The following is a 19,200-nucleotide window of genomic DNA, read 5'->3' as shown; positions in this document are numbered from 1 at the left end:
GGATGATCACCACCTGACCTCGTCCCCAACTCCCCATCTCTTCCCACAAGTATTGAATGATGTACCAGCCATCATTCCAGAGAACACAGTTCCACTGCTCCACAACTGGGGGGCTTTATACCCCTCTAGCCCATGTCTGGCATTAGGCCTGGTACCAATAGGTTCTTGTTCATGTACACTAGAGAGTCCTATTCCATTGGCAACAAGTCTCTACAGAGACTTTCGAGTAATAGTGGGTGTTACAGCTCAGCCTAACGACTTATATTATCCGTTCTTTTGAGTTACTGATTTTTTTTTTACACCTGTATTCCGTCAAGCCCCGCCTCCTCCGCTATGATTGGCCAGTAGTTCATGCCCTCACTTGGCTAATATCTCTGTAATATGTACAGTTTTCCTCATTTATAAACAAATCACACACCATCCATCGTCCTTACTGCAGAAATACCCACAGACACGTTTATTAGAGAACTGAGTCTGAGAGTCTCCCGTTGCTAGGCGACAAAGCGGTAAGTCTTTTGCTCTAGGATTGGCTGTAATATGAACTACAGGCCAATCGCAGCGCAGAGGGGGCGGGGCTCTAACTGGGAGGAGGTAAAACACCGCCTTTCGGAGGAGAGGCTGCTGAGCAGGGCTGCATCAGTGTACCGGGGGGCGGAGCCTGAGCACTGGGATTTATTCAGCGAGAGGTCAGAAAGCAGCACCAAACTTTCTCCAAGTCTACCGTGGCATCGCAGGCCACCTGATTCTCAGGTAAGTGACATTCACATCCCTCTGCACTTCAGCAGATAATAATAATAATAAATATGATAATAAATATGGTTTGGACTAATAACCTGCTTGTAAAGGTGCATTATCTGTAAAAGGGTGCTTTTTGCAGGGCCATCTCCAGCCTCACTAAGCATTCTTCTTTTTTCTTTACTAATGAGATTATAGAGAAAGTTTTGAGAAAGTATTTTAAATGTGTTGTTTTTTCTGAAGCCTGAGAGAAATTCACAGTGATCGAATGTTGACTCATTTGGCACTGAATGACAGTAAAGGTCTGAAAGTGGGAAATATCAGTAGAAAAGCTGTACACTCTCTGAGGCTTGTTGAAAGACAGTGTGAGGAACACTCAGCAGCGGTAGCAGAGGAGGAGGAGGTTTTTCCTGCAAGAGATTCAGTCTAGCCGAAGGAAGAATCTGGAGGGAATTCAGAGGGAGTGAGTGGTTTTGGCCGGGGCTGGACGCAGGATGGAGGCACTGCCCTGTGCTTTCACAGTAAGATGCTATCATGGGTGTGGGACGCTGCCTGCAGGGATTACTTTCAGTAGCCAAATTGAGCAGAAAGCAAAAGGATGCTGGAGCGGTCAGCAGCCTGACACACAGAACCTCAACCTTTACTTAAGCTCTTCTTAAAGCCTACAGCTAAATGATGACTAGATATAGACTGAGAATGATGAGTCTGCATTAGCACTGTAATTTAGTCTAAGATTAGGCCTCTTCCAGGTCAAGCAAGACAACATCTGAGGTTCCAGTCATGTCTTTTTCAAGAAACAGCAGCAGGAATAAATCTGGGTGTAGTAAAAGAGGTTTTGGGAAATGATGGTACAGATGGTACTGATGGTGATGAAGGTGATGATAGTACAAATATGTAGTTTGCAGTATAATGCAAAATAAAAGTTGACATGATTATTTTATGTAATTAAGGAGGAATGCTTTTGATTATGAAGTTGTGTGGATATTATTTTAATCTCCATACTGGTGGCCCTAATATAGCCTTTCTTAGAAACATGTAAAAAACATACAATGAGAAAGTATAGCCTCCACCATGTTACCACTAAGCCATCAAAGTCAACAATGAGAGAAGCCCTAACAATTCATTCAGTTTAATAGAATTCATGTGATTCATGTTGTTATGCACAGATCCATCAAAATCACACTAAATATGTCATTTAAATAATTATATTTGACTTTGCTTTTCTACTTTGTGGTCAAAAACAAAATTGCCATGTTTTACACATGTCTTTTTGCACTAACTGTATATATTTTAATTGAGATATTTTAGGTATTTAGGCTAAAACATTTCATCTGGTTTAGACAGAACATTGTTCATTGAATTGTTCATAAGCAGAAAATGTGCCGGTTGCTTTCATATAATATCTACTGAGGAGGCAACACGCCAAGGCCAGTTGCTAGCTATGGCGTGGCAGAAGAAGTTGTTTATGGTCATATTAGATGGTGTAGACTTGATCATAATCAAAGGCACAACCATATGACTCAGGGGGTCCTCAGGAATGCACAGCATCTTGCTCAAATACTTTTAATTGATTTTTAGCCAAAAAAAAAAAAAAAAGTCGCAGAGGTTCCTATTGCATAGTGCAGTTCACATTTGTAATGTTGTGCCTGAACAGCTGAATCTACAGGGCCTAATCCAGCTGCAGCTTAGACACAGGCCTGCAGCATACCCACAGTGCATTCTTGCTACTATTTGAGGTGAACACCCAGAGCAATCCAGTGAACGATGTTCCAGAGCCATTTCGGTGGTGTTGGGAGTAGTACAAGAGCCCTGCAGAGCAGAGCCTAACCAGAGATGATGAACAACTGGCACATTTAGCGTTCCTCAATCATGAGGTCAGAGAAAGACGAAACCCTGCGCTTCTTTGGGTAGGTCCGTCAAGGATGTGCTGAGATGTCTGCAGATGTTTTCCAAGAAACATAAAAATTATTAAATCAATAAAATAAAATAAAAAAAAGAATAAAATAAAAGGAAAAATGTCAGATTCCTTTCTGAGGTTTAGTCCTTGAATCTGTTCCATCCTCACATACTGTTTATCATACATTAACCAGGCTTCTCGCAGTGGAAAAGCCCGAGAGCTGGAGCACGGTCATGCCAAGTCAGGTCCTTTCCCTTAGATGGTATTAGCAATGAGGCTGGAGACCTTCTCCACCACAGGCCATGAGCGCGTGTCTGGCCGTGATCGATGTCTTGTCTCCCAGGAGACTGGGAATGTGTTCCGCTGCAATTAAGGGTTCTTCTTGCAAGAGCATCTCAGCAGTGATTTGCTGTTTTTGAGAGAAATCTGTAAACTCTCTTAGCAGCAAATGGTCCAGAATTGGAGAAATCGCTGACATGCCGAGCAGTGGCAGCTCCTTCATGACCTTCTTGGGTTGTTTGCAATTAGAGAACATGATCGCCTCTGAAAATGTGGGTAAATGATGTTAGCAAGACTCTATTTTAAAGCTGGTCTGTTGGAAAAAATGTGGAAATACCAGCCGTCTGATGTACTGCTGTACTGCATGACCTTGATCTACTGAAGAGGCAACACGCCAAGGCCAGTTGCTAGCTATGGCGTGGCAGAAGAAGTTGTTTATGGTCATATTAGATGGTGTAGACTTGATCATAATCAAAAGCACAACCATATGACTCAGGGGGTCCTCAGGAATGCACAGATGGAGGCGTAGGTATGCCTCCACAAAAGTTCTTGTTACTTTAGCATGCTGTCGGATGATGAGGGAGAGCGTATGAGCTTCAGAGATCAAAGCTTTCAAATATTTTCAAGGAGCGAACGGCCACGTAATAATTCAAACGTGCCCACACTGGTATCCTGACTTTTAAAGATCCCGTCGAGAGGACACAAATGAGATGTTATAAGGAACAGATGCTAGTGTGGTAGATCTGTCTACTGGATGTACGCTGCTGAAGTCTGATGTTAGCATGTCAGGCAACATGTTGGCATTAACTCTTCTTGACCTTTGAAACGATTGCTTAAATATACACTATGTGTCCAAATGTTTGTGGACACCCCATCTGATGAATGCTTTCAGCTGCTTTAACTTGTACCCATTGCTGACACAGTCCCTGTAGAGAAGTACTACCATTAGAATAGGACTCTCTGGAGCAGATAAACAGTGCTCTGTTGGCACTCCTGCCCAGCTTTGTTGCCAGACATGGGCTTGAGGGGAATAACCCCCCCTTCCCAACATGGGGAGTGAAGGATGAGGCATGGGGCATGGGGCTGTGAAGCAGTGGATCTGTGTTTTTTGAAAGGACTTGGGAAGTTAAGGATGAGGTGGGGTAGTGTTCATCCAACGTCCTGACCTCAGTAACGCTCTTGTTGCTGAATGCAATCAAATCCTCATAGAAATTCTAGTAGAAAGCCTTCCCTGGACAGTAGAGACAGTGACTCCAACAAAAGCAAGATCAACTCTTTTTTTAATGCCCTTGATCTAAGAAGAAAACATGAACATGCAGGTGTCCCAATATTTTTGTCATAGGACCTTAAAATCCTGTATCCTGGATTAAATGCTTTCTAGGCGATTTAACATGGAAAGTATGTAAGTTTGAACTGTGTAAGCTCTATGGATGTAAATAAGACATGTTTACCATGGTTTGAAATCTGCCAATTGCCCTGGAAGCGATGCCACATCATTCTGCATCATTTTTAATGTCTACCTTTCAACAAATTCAGAGAAAGCACTGAGAAACTAGCTTATAAATCAAAACAGACCCTAAAGCTGTCCCTTCATCCTGTCCCTTCAGCACGTGCCTTTTCAGATGAACACTGTCATGCTGATTCTATTCTGCTCTTGGACTTTGGCCAGTATTCAGTGCCATAGGCCTTAACACAGATGGATGTTGGCTTGTTGGAGAACAGGGGGATTTCTGTTCTTCAATGACACAGGTGCAGCTGCCCTAAAGTGAAAGGAAATGGGCTTCCCCGAGTATGCGTGGGACGGTGTGTGTGTGTGCATAGTCATTATAGACTCTGTCATTTGGTACAAGGTCCAGTTACGTTAATAGCCCGGAGGGCATATTAAATAGGCCTTAATCCTATTTCCAGTGAAGCTTCTGTACGGAACAGGAGAACTTCAGGCTGAAGCATGTAAAGTTTATCAGGGACAGACCTCTTCTGCAAACAATTTGTGCATGACCTTTGAACAAGTACAGCAGCAGTCCACTGTGTATAATGCTGTCCAGCTGCCTATTGTATTTTCTCATTACCACGCTGACCTTGATGTATTAGAGGAACCATATTTCATGGATAAGGGCATGTTGTTGGGCATTGAAAAAGGGTGAAGGAATCAAATACATAGCAAATTCATCAATGTGCAATAAATAAAACAGCTATTAGAGTTATTTTGTTGAGTAAATCTTGATTGGTCACATTTGTACAGTTTGCTCAAATTTTTAACATTTTAAAAGCAGTAAATGATGCTTTCCCAGAATACAATTCATCTGTATATTTACTGCTTTCAGAAATTCAATAACATTAATTTTATTGTGTAAATGAGAAGTTGATGTACCAGAAGTGTGTGTTCCGATATCCGATAGTGCTGTCCGTTACCACCTTAATCAATGAATCAATCAATATCACAAATAATTAAACTATTTATTTTTTAATTGAACAAATGATTATATAAGCTGCTTGAGTTCCTCAGTTGGCTCAGTGTTTGAGTTCTCCTACATGTTGCTTCCATGTTGCAGACCGGACAGGGTAGAGTCACGTGACCACACATGTGGTAGTATGTTTTTATTGAGGGCAGAACATGAAAATATTAACAGAATAAAAAAGAAAACAACCAAACAAACGGCATGGGCAAGATAATGTCAATTAGAGGTTATGAATATTATTTTTTTTATTAATTGGTCATAATTTCCAGTTATCATCTCCAACATTCAGATCAAGTGTGGCTACACATTCCAAGAAATGATTCAATGGCATTTGGAATGGTTGGGAATTTAGCAGTAGAACTGAAGGCCTAATGTGTCAGTTAACCAACAACATTGTTAGGCAGTGACAGTGGATCCTGTCTGTTGTTAGAAATGGAAAGCTGCAGCTCTGTGCAAGGACTCTTTTACTGAAAGAGTGGCTGCTACACAATGCTAAACGTTAACATCTGTTACAATCTTTAAATAAAACAAACACTGTTTTTAACGAGCTCCAAATGTTTGTGTTTAATCTAGAATGGCTAAAAAATTAACCATGAGCAGTGCATTTCCATTAGCTTAGTGCTAACATCCAACTAGAATCCCATAAGGTAGCTAGCAGAAATTAGCATTATGCTAAAAGCGTGTTTCACCTATTTGTTTTTATTTTATAGTTATGTTGACATTTATGGCCTGAAGCCATTTTTCACCACCGTATTTCAAATGTACAGCTTTTGTACAGCTCTTGGACTCTTAATGCAGTAAAGGCTCAGGAGGGAACCACTTTGCTGTTGCCGATTTGCAGCTTGTTAAATTAAGGTCTCCCATGACCACCATCCAGCATAATCTGCTGACGGCATTTCTTTAAAAGCTGTATCTGAATGAATGGACTACAGTCAACAGTTCTGTCAGAGCAGCAAACAGAGCACGAGCAGTTGGGCCTGCACTACTGTGGATGGTTCAAGGGGTCAAAATAAGAGAATGCGTCAATGCTGTTCAGAAAATTACTGGTCTTCATAGTTTATCTCCCAGGTCTTCAAATCTGGAGCTGGAATCCAGTTTATAGTCCTGGATTTTGTGCTCAAGGGACGTTAACGGAACAGGGAAGGGATGGTAATATAACTGATTGGCCACGTAGTGCCATGCCAACCTAGGATTTCAAAGCCTGGAAACTGGATTCATGGTCCAGATTTGAAGACCTCTTCATCATGTTGACATGTTATCTTTGACTGTGACAAATAACTATTTTTATTCATTATTATTAATAATTGGAAGTGCTTGTTAACAGTAGGTTATGGTTGCCAAGTAACATAATATTGAAAATTATTCCCTGAACATAACTATGGTTGTTAATAATGTGGCTCATTAATAGCGACACATTTTCTAGTCACATATTTCCATGCCTACCGACTTCACTGCATGATGACGTTAGCTGGCAATGCACATTTATAGTATCTGTTAAGGCCTTACCAGTGGAAAACTGACTTCAGTGAGTAACACACCAAGTGGAATCTGGTTGTGTCTGTATCACCTACTGGACGGCTAAAAATATCGGCTAGTATAAACCAAACTCTGCCGCAAACTCACAGCAACACAAACCATTGCAGCTTCCATTTGCTGTGGCCATATAAGGTGGAGGGGGAAGTCGGCTCTTCAAAGGATGTAGCACAGTTGCATTGTCTGCATGCATCCCAAGCCAACAACAGTGTCTGATCAAGGTTTTATGAGTGGTAGCCTAATGTACTATGTTTGGCGTGTTCCTTGATTAGATGAGTTCAGAGCTGTCTCACATCTTAAAGGGGCCAGTGGAACATAGATGCCAGTGATTGTATGCTGCTGCTGAAGAATATCGTACTTATATAGAGTGAAGATGCACTTTAATATCTGTGAGCTTTGCTGCGTCCAGTGTCTTTTACCATGTTTGGTTATGCTGAGCCACAACAACCCCCCCCCCCCCCCCCCTTCAAGCCTCCACAGCTGTCAAGAAACGCAAGCTCTTGCTCATCTTCTAGGCCTGTGATCATTGATTCCATGTGGCTCTGCTGGGGGAATCCCATGACTGTGGGCATCTTGTGGGCACTCTTGTGCCAGGGGGGTAGATGTTTGAGACCTAATGCTTGTCTTCCACACATCTTGAAGGATGGCACTTTTACACTGTAGGTACTGATCAATGGTTATTTATTTTAGGGTTTAGTTGTTGTTTGATAGGAAGGGTCAGGCCCCTGTTTGGCTTTGTAGACCAGCATCAGGGTTTTGAAACTTCTGTGGGGAGCAACATGGAACTAGTAAAGGGACACAGCAGTGATGAGGCACTTAAGAAGACTGGATGAGGAAAACCTTTTTAAATTTAATTGAATTTTTTTTTAATTAAAAGTCATTTTGGAGCATTTCAATATAAAAAACACAATGTAAAGAACAACTGCCAGATTTAAATTATGCAAAAAATAGATTTACAAGGGTTTTGCATTACAGTGATGATATAGATATATGCTGTTTCTGACTAACGAAAAGCACTCGAAGAAAGCAAATCATCCTTTGCAAAGGGTGGGGATGGGAGGGGGTGGTTAGGATATTTCTGTGACTGACAGGGGCCCTAATAAATGTATTCATTGAGTATTTTGAGTTGTGGGTCCCAGGGGAATAGATTAACCATTTTTACAGTGTAGTGTTTATAACCTTTTGGTGTATAGGCATACAATGTCTTATAATCTCCCTGATACTATAGCACTCATTACAGATGCACAATATTGGCTGAGTTTCCTGAAAGCATCTTAGCTCAAAGGTGATTGTTCACCAAATGCTCGAGCGATGCATTCTTATTGAATTGATTTAGTATATTTCCTCCATATGGAAGTTATGTACACACTTAAATCAAGTACATCCAGAGCATCGGTGCTGTCAGGGCGCTAATAAACTTCCAGCTGCTCCAGCTTCATACAGCAAGCTGCTGACGATGTGATTTGTGGCCTGGGCTGTATTTGCCGGCGCTAATGCTAATTACGGATAAAAAGAGAGGCCTTTTTAAAAGAACATAACACTTCACTGTCCACGACTTTGATGGCACCGATGAATAACTGCCAAACACGCCATAAAAAATTGCATGCTTTCATCTTGCCCTCGTAAATCTGGTTGCTGTCTTAACAGAGACACAGAGGCTAAATGAACGCATGTGATTGTATGGAAGACTTCTTATGCTGGTGGAGGATCCTTAAAGTTCCTAAAGATATAGACATGCAAAGTATTTAGGCTATGTTTATTTAAAGGAATATTTACATGAGCATAGAAAATGACATGTAAAGTATCCTCAGATGCGATATACTGTCACTTTATAACTTATAAATAAAGGTCCTAAAAACAGTGCAATGCAATTGAAGAACCACATTGGGTTCCCTACATTTTTTTTGAGAATCACCCTTTAAAAGGAATCGCCAAGCCATATATATACTCTATCCACTTTTATGAAGAACCCTTTAATTGCTCTAGAACCTTTACATTATATGAAGGTTCTTTAAGCACTTTTTTCCATAAGCATAAGCATTCTTTATAATTAATGTCAAATTTGACCCCATTTTCCTTTCAATTTGTGAACTCCCCCCATCGCTAGCAATGCCCTCAACACTAGGAAGGTGAAGACTAGCATGTCTCCTCCCACACATGTGAAGCCTGGCTCCCTGGCTCCTGAAGCAACAGCTAACAGACCAAACTAGGAGTGATGTGGGGGGGAAATACCCTCTCACCCCGAGAGAGCAAGGCCAATTGCGCTCTCTCTGACTCCGGCTGCTGATGGCAAGTAGCATGAGCCAGGATTCAAACCAGCGATCCTCAGATCAAACCAATTAAACCTATTATATATTTTAATATATTTTCCCTCCCTGTCCAAGACAGCTTAGAATGGTTTTCCATAGAATACAAATTCTGAGTTTTCTTTTTTTAATGACCATTTCCATCTTCTCTATCCCACAGAATGAATCAGTCTGTTTTTGTTACAGTGCCTTTAAAGTGCCAGTGAGCCCTAAATAATTCTTCACATTTTCACACACATACTCCTTGTAGCATTTGGGTAAATATGAGGAAGCAATAACTATTTTATGTTGACATATTACACTGACCCACTCTGTAACTGTACGAGGTCTGACACTTTTCTTTACTTTAGTTCCTGTAGTTCCTAAATGCATAAACTTTTCACAGTTACCACTCCGAGTTGATGGCAGAATATCATGGATCGATATAATCTTTGCAAGGGCAGACCACATGTCTAGGTGCTTGATTTTAAACACCTGAGGCAAGAGGACTGAATGAAATACCTGAATTTAATGATTAAGAGGTGTGTCCCAATACTTTTGCCCATATAGTGTATATGTGAATGTGTTTGGTAGTCCATATGTAATGTAATACAACCTAAAACTGAAACAACAACAACAGAAGTGAGAAAACAATAAGGTTTACCCTGATATGGGACCATTTAAGACAGTATGTCTACAAGAATCTACAAGAGCATTCAGATGGAACGTGTATAAAGATCTGTCAGGCTGTAGCTGAGCGGCAGTATCAGGAGAACACATTCAGCTTTGAAAAGAATACTCAGAGCAATTCAGCTGCCAAGTTTCAGTGATGAATCAGGCCTGTATAGATCCGCTTTTTGAAATATGCACCATCGTCTGGGAATGCGGCTCTTCACAGTTTCATCTTAATATGGCGCTTACAGATCAAATATAATGAACAGGGATGTTTAAGTAAATTGATGAGAACCATATTTACCCAGCAAAATGCTCAATGTCCTTGACCCAACCCAGTGCTGCAGTAGTCAGTGTGTGCAGTCTCCTGTTTCCCTTTCAGAATTTGAGCTAAGCCTTTTAACTGTGTGAATAATGTTTTGTTAATATGATGAATCATCTCTCCTGCATGGTAACTGCAGGGTTGTGACTGTATAAATCAGACGGGAAGCAGGTAGTCTGTCAGCGGATTGACCAGTGGCAGATGGTTTTTGCATCCCTGCTAAGCTCATGTAGGCTTTAGCGCGGGCCCACGTCCTACCATGGACTGGATCCTGGCCCTGTGTGCTTGTCTTGTATGATGGAGCTTTACAGCAGAAACCACAGGGTGGCTGATTACAGTGCTTGGAATATCTTCACCTTACCTCACCTGCCTGTTTCTGTACTGGGAGAGCTGTACTGCACAGACCACCCTCCCTGACACTTCCTCTGTCTGACATTTCTGGCTCTGGTAACAGTTTGAGGCCATGGACGTTTGCAAATGTGTCCTTTCAGCTACAGTTTCTCCAATTATCCTCAATTATCTGAGCCAAAGAGGCTCCTTCTCTCAGGTCTTTGTTCACAAGCGAGAAGTTTTGTGTAGTCGGGGAGTGGGTCACTGAAGGAGTGGAATTCTGACTCCAGCATTTTTGGAATTTCAAGACCACAAGAGGGAGAACTATGACAAGGGCAGCATGCCCAGGAACTGTAATCAATCGCAGATGTGTAAATTAGAATGTGTCCTCAGCCCGTGTCATGTGGGAATGATTTGTGGGCCTGATCCTACCTTGTGGTAAGAAGGCTGGACAGAAAGGCAGAAAGCCTGGGAAATCTATAACGTGCCCGGCACTACCAAGTCGTTACTCTTCTTTCATTTTTTTTCCTTTCATGCTTTAGGAAGAGCGAAGAAGGATATAAGACTTAAGAGAAGTCAGAGTTTAGGAAAGAACAAATTCCTTCATGCACAGTAAGTGTGGAGTTAACTCATCACAGAGGTGCAAGTCTGATGGGTTTTGCAACCGTACACTACAAATACGGGGTGGGAGGGATGGGAAAGGTACAGTACAGAGAATTCTAGAACCAAAACCACACATGATTGAAAGTGAAATGATGGGCATGTAGTACTGATCACACTCTATACCAGTGTTTCTCAACCCTGCCCTGCACATTTAAGTGTTTTCCCTGCTCCCAACACACCTGATTAACTAATCAGCTCATAAACCAGCCCTTTCAGAGTTGAAGGATGTGTTAAAGCAGTCCACTGAAATGTGAAGAGCAGGGTGCCTCCAGGACCAGGGTTGAGAAATACACCCTTAAAAACTGGTTCTTCAAGGGTTCTTTAATAAAGGCAAGGGTTATATATAGATCCTAGACCTTTATAGATGATTCTTTATAAAACACAATCTTTTAAAACTGGTTCTGTATAGCACCACAATGTTCCAGTTTTGGTATGGGTCAGAGTACTCTTTTAGACATTTTTTGAGCTAAGAATGTACTTAAACAAGAGGTACACCATTAGAAAATGACTTATTTAAGGATACTTTAGTTAAAACTGCAGGTCTACAAAGAACCACATTATATTACATAACCATATAATATTAATATGCCTCTCTTGGGTGGTAGTAGGTTCTTTGAGGAGCCTTTTAAAGTGGTTCTAGATAGCACCAAATATGCTCCACTCTCATTATAAGTTAAAGAACCCTTTTTGCTTTTACAGTTATGTGCTTAAACACTAAAATTGTGGGCTACTAAATTGTTCTAGGCCTCTCCATACAGTTCTAAAGAAAACGACACTTAAATTGGCATAGAACCTTTACAGTTAGCCCAGGGGTCTTTAGTGAAGACAATACAGAACCAGGACACTCAAAGAACCATTTGAATGTTGAAATAGTTCTTCTCCATGAACCTGGATGGTACCATTTTAAAATGGTTCTAGATGGCAGCAAATATGTTCCACTCTAATTATGAGTTAAAAGACTATTTTTGCTCACAAATCACATACAATCACATAAAAAATCATCCCTGTCTAAACTCCACACTCTTAAAATGGTAGGTTCCTAAATTGTTCTAGGCTTGTACATACAGTTCTAGGGAAAACTATTTTCTTCAGCATAGAACCTTTAAAGTATGTCTACACTTTCTTAAAAGGGGTCTTTATGAAAAAGGCAAATGGTTTTATTCATAACCAGAAAAACCAAAAGAACCATTTCAACACTCAAAGCATTCTTAGGTTACGTGGTTCTTCTCTGTGATGGAAAGTCTCTTATTGGTGGTTAATCTATCTGAGATTTTTCTTTTAAAAGGTTCCTCTGTTGTTATAAGAGGTTCATTTACCAACCAATGCTGGTTCTTCTATGGCATGACTCTTAAGAACCTTTTTGGCATCATTCAACGTATGTGTGCAGTCCTTTTCATGGGTCCAGATGTTCATTCCTCTCTCTTCTAAAGCCATATGTGTTAGTTTCAAAGTTCTGAATAATTCATCGTAGTCACTGGATAATAAATATCAGATTAATGGCTGAATGCTCAGTGCAGGGTTAAAGACAATTAGCCCTCTTTCAGGTTTAGCTGGTGTTCTGAGTCGATTAGAAAACGGCACGAATGCTCACAGTAGACACAGATCAACGCTCTGTTGACAGCAACGATAGCTTTTGGGAGAGGCCGTCTGTCACCCAAACCCCTCACTGGCCCACGGTGTGTTGAGACACACCGAGGCTCAACTCCTGCGCATATGGAGGCTCTTTGGAGCAGACCCGCAGATTCAAGCCCGTAGTCCTGCACATGGAAAGGGGCCAATGCAAACAGGCCCGGATTCCAGTGGACTTGTACGTCGCGTCCACTCACCAGGCAGCTGCCTGGTCCACTCCAGCACTCTCCAAATGTGAAGCAGACACAGGAGCACAGATGAGGCATTGTGTCACACCGAGCTTAATTGTTCCCATGTAGATGCAGCTGCATGCTGATGTGGGATAGAGGTCTGTGTGTCGTTAAGAGGACTTGACAGGGCTCCTCAATCAGCCACTCTTACCTGTTCTGTTGTGATGGACAGAAAGAAAAAGTGAACACATTGGTCAGATATGCAAAAGCTTTTCATAAAGAAATTTCATAAAACTCTTATTCAGATAAAACTGATACACTGTATGTCCAAATATTTGTGGACACCCTTTCTAATGAGTGCTACTTCAGCTACTTTAAGTTGCACCCATTGCTGACACTCCCTGTAGTATTGTCAATAGAATAGGATAAACAAAGACTCAATAGAAAAGCATAAACATTGACCTGTTGGCACCAAGCTGCCTAATGCCAGGCGTGGGCTAGAGAGGTATAAAGCCCCCCAGCACTGAGCTGTGGAATTCCAGTTCTCTGGATTGATGGTTGGTGCTCCATCCAGTACTTTTGGGATGATTTGGGGAGTTGTTGATCATCCAACATTCTGACCTTACTCACGTTCTTCTTGCTGGTGGCAATGAGCAGGTGCCCCAAAACTTTTGTCCATATCGTGTATGTATAAGGACTTCACTACACAAAGGAAGACGTAAGGATGGTCTGATAACCATTAGTTTTGCAGTGAAAGCTCAAGTAAGAGCAAGGGGCCTGCTTTTTTAGCTAAACAGGCCATTAGCATGTACAGGGTGATGAGCGCAATACTGTCCCATTAAAAAACAATCTGTTTTGTTTTTGACTCACTTTGGTTGCTTCAATTCTCGTTTTTTTTTTTTCAGGAAATGTAAGCAAATTAGCCCATTGTTTAACTGAAGGATCCCTGCAGTTAACATATACAATTTGCAACACTCTCAAGCTTAGATAATATGTTCTGCAACGTTCAGAAATGCACAGGAAACGCAAGCTGTAAACACAAATGCACACACAAACTGGTGATTTATTTTTATTAGGTTTTCTTAGCCAGAATGTCTGGAAGTGGAGTGTTTTTGTTGGGATCTCTTATTCCTTCCTCCACCGGCCTGGAAAGAAGTCAAATATTGCATTTCCAGACCATGCAAAACATATGCTTTTTGTTCTCCCACCGTGGCCGTCTCTGCTAGGCCGCACCGTCCCCGAAGCCTTCAGTATCCTCACAGCAACCTTAAAGACACTGACAACCCCAGCATGGGGGAACAAACTCCGCCACACTGCTTTCCCTGCCCTGACACATTTTAGCTCGTGCGTGGCTTGATTTTTTGGCTGATGACTTGAATCAGGTGTGTTGAACAGAGAACAGCCAGAACAGGGGAAGAACACTGCAGGCTTAGTATTCAGTTTTATAGCCATACAGCTTTTATACATGCCAAAACCTGACTATCAGCCCAAAGCCTTCTGTTCAAGCCATTATATATCAAACCTTAGTCAAACAAACCCACCTTTATACTAATACTAATTTCTGCTAGCCCCCTTATGTGAATCTATTAGCATGTTTGGGCCAAGATAATGGCAATTCGTTGAAACACTGAAGATTAAACAGACATTTGAAACTTGTAAAATAGAGTGCATACATTTCATTAGCTTGTTACCAGCATTGAACTCTAATTACTTTGTATCTTTCAGTAAAGAGTTCTGGCACAGAGCTGCCAGAGCTGCTGTTTTCCATTTCTAGCAGCTAGGCTAATGCTCACAGTCAGTATCAGTACACTGTACACAGTATCTAGGACTGTACTAGCACCAACACTGGCCCACCTATTCAGGACATGATGGGTTGATTCCTCTGTTACTTTGTATTAATGCTGATGGTTAATCTGGTGCATTAGGCCTTTAGTTCTGCTCCTGAAGACAGAACTGAGAACGAGGAGTTGATAAAGAGAGGGAGAGGTAGTGTTGGTCTAAGCTGATGGGCTGTGTAGGCTTTACCTTTTCTGGTAGTTGTGAAAGAGGACGTGTGTAGGGAGTCCTGCAGGGATATAAAGCAGACAGTGGTGGGAGAGATGTGTATTGGTGATTGATTATGGGCTCTGTTACACTGTACTAACCTGTGCTCTGTCGTGTCTTCCAGTGAACACACTACAGACGTTTGTGTTTGAGACACCATGGAGGAGGACTTTGACTTTGAGCGCCGCAGAGAACTCCGCCGACAAAAACGAGAGGAGATGCAGAGAGAAGCAGAGAAGTAAATCACACACACACACACACACACACTGTAGATACATATACATTTATAGTACTGTATATGGAAGTATGTAATAGGTATTTGTCAGGCGTAACCCTAAGCTTCAGTAACCAAACAGAACTGGTTTCACCTTCAGTAATAATAATAATAATAATAATAGTAATAATAATAATCATCATCATCATCATCATCAATTCTGGCCCGAGAATCCAGAGATTTGAGAAAGTTTGAAACCTGGGTCATGTTGCTTTGTCATCAGCAGCCGTAGCCTGAGAGAGCACAATTGGCCATGCTCTCTCCCCTCATCACTCCCATTGTGATGCTGGAAGGCACAGGTGTCTGTAGGCTGATGGGTCAGAGCTGGGGATTCTGTACTTTCCTCAGAGCAAATTGTCCTTTATCAAGTGTTTAAAAACTGTGTATTAAAGATTTTGCCTGATCTGTATCCCATGGCCTAAGTAAATATACCAGCAGAGCTGGCTAGCTTGTGGATCCTTATGGCTACCAGATCAGGCAAAATGAATGAAGGGAGATGGGCCAAAATGCAGCCCTAAAGATGTGTATGTGTGTGTGTTTCAGGGAGGCCTCACCACGAACGACATCAATAGAGTAGCACAGCTAGCCATTAATTATACTAATGAAGGAATGACAGCCTGGCAATACAGCATCTGTAGCTGTTTGGAAAGAGGTGATGGCTGGCTTTGCATGGCAATAGCAATGCTTCCGACACTAGGAGGATATCGCGGGGTATCACAGTGTAGGAGCATTGCTAGTGGTAGGGGGAGCTAGGAGCTGGTGGGTTAACTGGCAGGACCAAATTGGGAGAAAAAAGGGAGAAAAAATTCAAAATCATGCATGTTCACACGTTTGCTCACATACAGAACAGACACAGAGACAGACAGACGCACGCTGATATGCTGTGCTCCCACTCTCTCCCTCTTTCTCTCTCTGTCACTTTCCAGCCAAATTGGCCAGGCCTGCATTTCCTCCGTCCAAACAGCGATCTCTTAGCCTGCTTCTGTTCCTTATAAAGATTGCAGCTTCTGTTAATCTTGCTCTTGCTGTTTTACTGGCACGCTTGCAATGCGCAGTGTTAAAGTATTTAATCACATGCAGAATAAATGGCAGCAGCTGTATGAAGGAAATGTAGGGTGAATACACACAGAACAAAATGCACAGTGGAGGACAGACTACCTACATGCATGAGTTCTGGTTTGACTTTTGTGGACGTTTTGGATATTTTTGGACCTTCAGTCACGGACAAAGTGATGTGGAAACATGGCACGAGAGTTAGGCCCGGCGTTTGTGGACTGCGGTGCATCACTGTCAGTCAGTGGTTGTGTATTTACACTGGGCTTATTTAATTCAGATTAGAGTCAGACTTGTGTACGCTCATTTGTTTTTACACCGTGTTTCGATGGAAATGGGCAGTTTGGCAAATCAGTTCTGCATTTATCACAACAGGCTTTGGAAATGCTTTTCTACAGTCAACATTTACATGTTTCTCCTAATCTAATAAGTCAGAAACCTTGAGCAGACCGGGGCAGTTAGGCCTTATGGAATAACTTTTTCCTAAAATACGAAAATCATACTCTGAGTTTATTTCGCTGTTGCTGTTGCTGTTGCTGGGTTGGAGCAGAGTGTTTATAGCGTGAGATGAATTGCTCTTTGTAAACGAGAGGCTGATGTGGCTCTCTCACTCTGCTCGGGGTTGCTCCATCGTCCTACAAATCCCACAATCCAGCTGGCCTTATATGGTCTGGCAGGCAGTTGTGTACAGTTGAGGATGACAGATACACTAGGGGTGTATTTGTGTGTGTGTGTGTGTGTGTGTGTGTGTGAGTGGGGATGTGTATCAGCCACTGCTGTAGCTACCTAAGGGTGCGACTTCTAGATGGAATTTCACTTTTTTTTTTTTTTGGTAGATGCGTGGGTGCTTAGAGTGCTTACAGTGCTGTGAGTGCTTTGAGTGCTTTGTGGGTTGGAGTGAATGTTTTAGGTGTGTTCAGTGTGTAATGTGTGTTTTTAATCTGGGAATGACCTGATTTACAGCACAATGCTTCAGGGATGTTGGGCTGAATGCATGCTTTCTTTACAGTAAGATGGTAATCAGTCATAGCTCGCTCTGGAAAGGTGAAATATATGGTTGTCAGCTAGACAGCCAGTGATGGCTAGATCTGATATGTGCTTGAATTTGTATGTGTGTGCTTGCTTGTGTGCATTTCGGTGTGTGTGTGGGTAGTTAATGCACACTACTCTGTCCTTGGCAGGGTCTCAGGTGCTGATGCTTTAATAAGGCCTATGCCACTTTTCTCACATTCCCTCCCACTGTAGCTTTAGTGCTGCACTCCTCTCCTACATGCACTGTCCGGCCTTCACCGACCCCCTGGGGCCTCGCACTGCCCAAAGCCAACTTGCACCCACTAAGAAATGAGTCTACTTACACTACATGTCCAAATGTTTGTGGACACCCCTTCTAATGAGTGCATTCAGCTACTGTAACTGTATTTCTGACACAGATGTGCAAATGCACAAACGCAGCTTGTCTAGTCCTTGTTGAGAAGCATTGCCAATAGAATAAGACTCTCTGGAGCAGATAAACATTAACCTATTGGCACCATGCCTAATGCCAGGTGTGGGGTAGAGGGGTATAAAGCCCCCCAGCATTGGGCTGTGGAGCAGTGGAACTGTGTTCTCTAGAATGATGGTTGGTGCACCATCCAATACTTGTCCAACATCCTGACTTCACTTACACTGTTGTTGCTGAATGCAGTCAGATCCTTACAGCCATGCTCCAAAATCTAGTATAAAGTCTAGAAAAAATATTGTATGAACATGTGTCCCAATACCTTTGTCCGTATATTGTATGTTACACTGTATGGTAAGATAATGTTGTATTGTAGAAGTACAGATTGTCAGTGTCACACAAAAATCTCGAATCTCCAAAATAGCAGCTTTACAGGAGAAAAACGTAACAAATTGAGATACTGGAGATTGGGAAAAACAGGTAGTGTGTGCCACAGACCTCCAGGGGCCTGGGATTTGTGGATTTGATCCTCACTTTGGTCTCTGTCTGTTTAGAGGTATTTAGTGGGTTCTCCTCGTGTCCGTATGGGTTTCCTCTAAGTGCTCTAGTTTCCTCCTACCTCCAAAAAACATGGTAGAGGAGCTGGCCAAGTTAAAGTGTCCCTAGGTGTGAGTGTACAAGTGAATGGGTGTGTGTTGTACCCTATGATGGACTATAGCACCTTTTGAAGGAAATATTTTTATGTGATATATGATTATTTATTTGATTGTTTGCATTATATTTTATCCAATTATTTAATGAAAAATAAATTTTTTCAAATTTTTTAGACTGTGGATAACATTGGCTGATACTAAGGTCCCACAGATTCAAAATAAAGATATCATTGTCAGTTATATCAAATCAGATATGTATACAGAACACAGCTAGAATCATATTCATAGTCATTATTTTACATGCTAATTAGGTGGTGATTGTAGTTGCATGGAGCATATCTCAGTAAAGTGTCTGCTGAAGTATAAAGCTAGCATCCGAGCAAGACACTAACACCAGTGCGCTGTGATGAAGGCCTGCTTCAAATACTAAAGCCAGAACCTTTCAGGCTGAGTAGGAAATCAAGCCACAGGATCAGTCAAACATTGCTGCCAACTCCACCACACCTCTCTCACCAACAGCTTTTCAGTTGGAGATATGATGGATTCTGACTGGGCAAAGCACTTCCTCCCTGCAGATACGCGAGGGAGGAGGGAGGGGAGAGAAAGACATTACTCATTACTTTCTCATTTCTGGAACACTGGAGGAAAAGTCATGGGGCATTTCTTTGTTGCTCATCTGTGATGAAAACAATAAACTACATAAAATACAATGCTGGTATACTGTAAATCTGGATTGGACTGCGGTTTGAGGGGTTGTGGGGTGCT

The 19,200-nt window shown here is 41.9% G+C and overlaps 1 protein-coding gene across 3 annotated transcripts in view; it reads left to right on the top strand.

Moving 5' to 3' along the window:
• Positions 1 to 678: 678 nt before the first annotated feature.
• cald1b (caldesmon 1b) overlaps positions 679 to 19,200 on the top strand; it is a 39,637-nt gene continuing 21,115 nt past the window's right edge. For all 3 annotated transcript variants that reach the window (XR_011977897.1, XM_072663433.1, XM_072663434.1), the window contains exons 1-2: positions 679 to 750; positions 15,142 to 15,255. Coding sequence is in view for 2 of the 3 variants with exons in the window: in XM_072663433.1 (XP_072519534.1) it covers positions 15,176 to 15,255 (80 nt within the window). In the remaining variant the exon portion in view is untranslated. The remainder of the gene's footprint in view (positions 751 to 15,141; positions 15,256 to 19,200) is intronic.

Source organism: Salminus brasiliensis, chromosome 19 (assembly GCF_030463535.1).
Source record: "Salminus brasiliensis chromosome 19, fSalBra1.hap2, whole genome shotgun sequence".
NCBI lineage: Eukaryota > Metazoa > Chordata > Actinopteri > Characiformes > Bryconidae > Salminus > Salminus brasiliensis.
The sequence above is the reverse complement of the archived record's forward strand: the minus strand, read 5'-3'. Positions and strand labels throughout refer to the sequence as shown.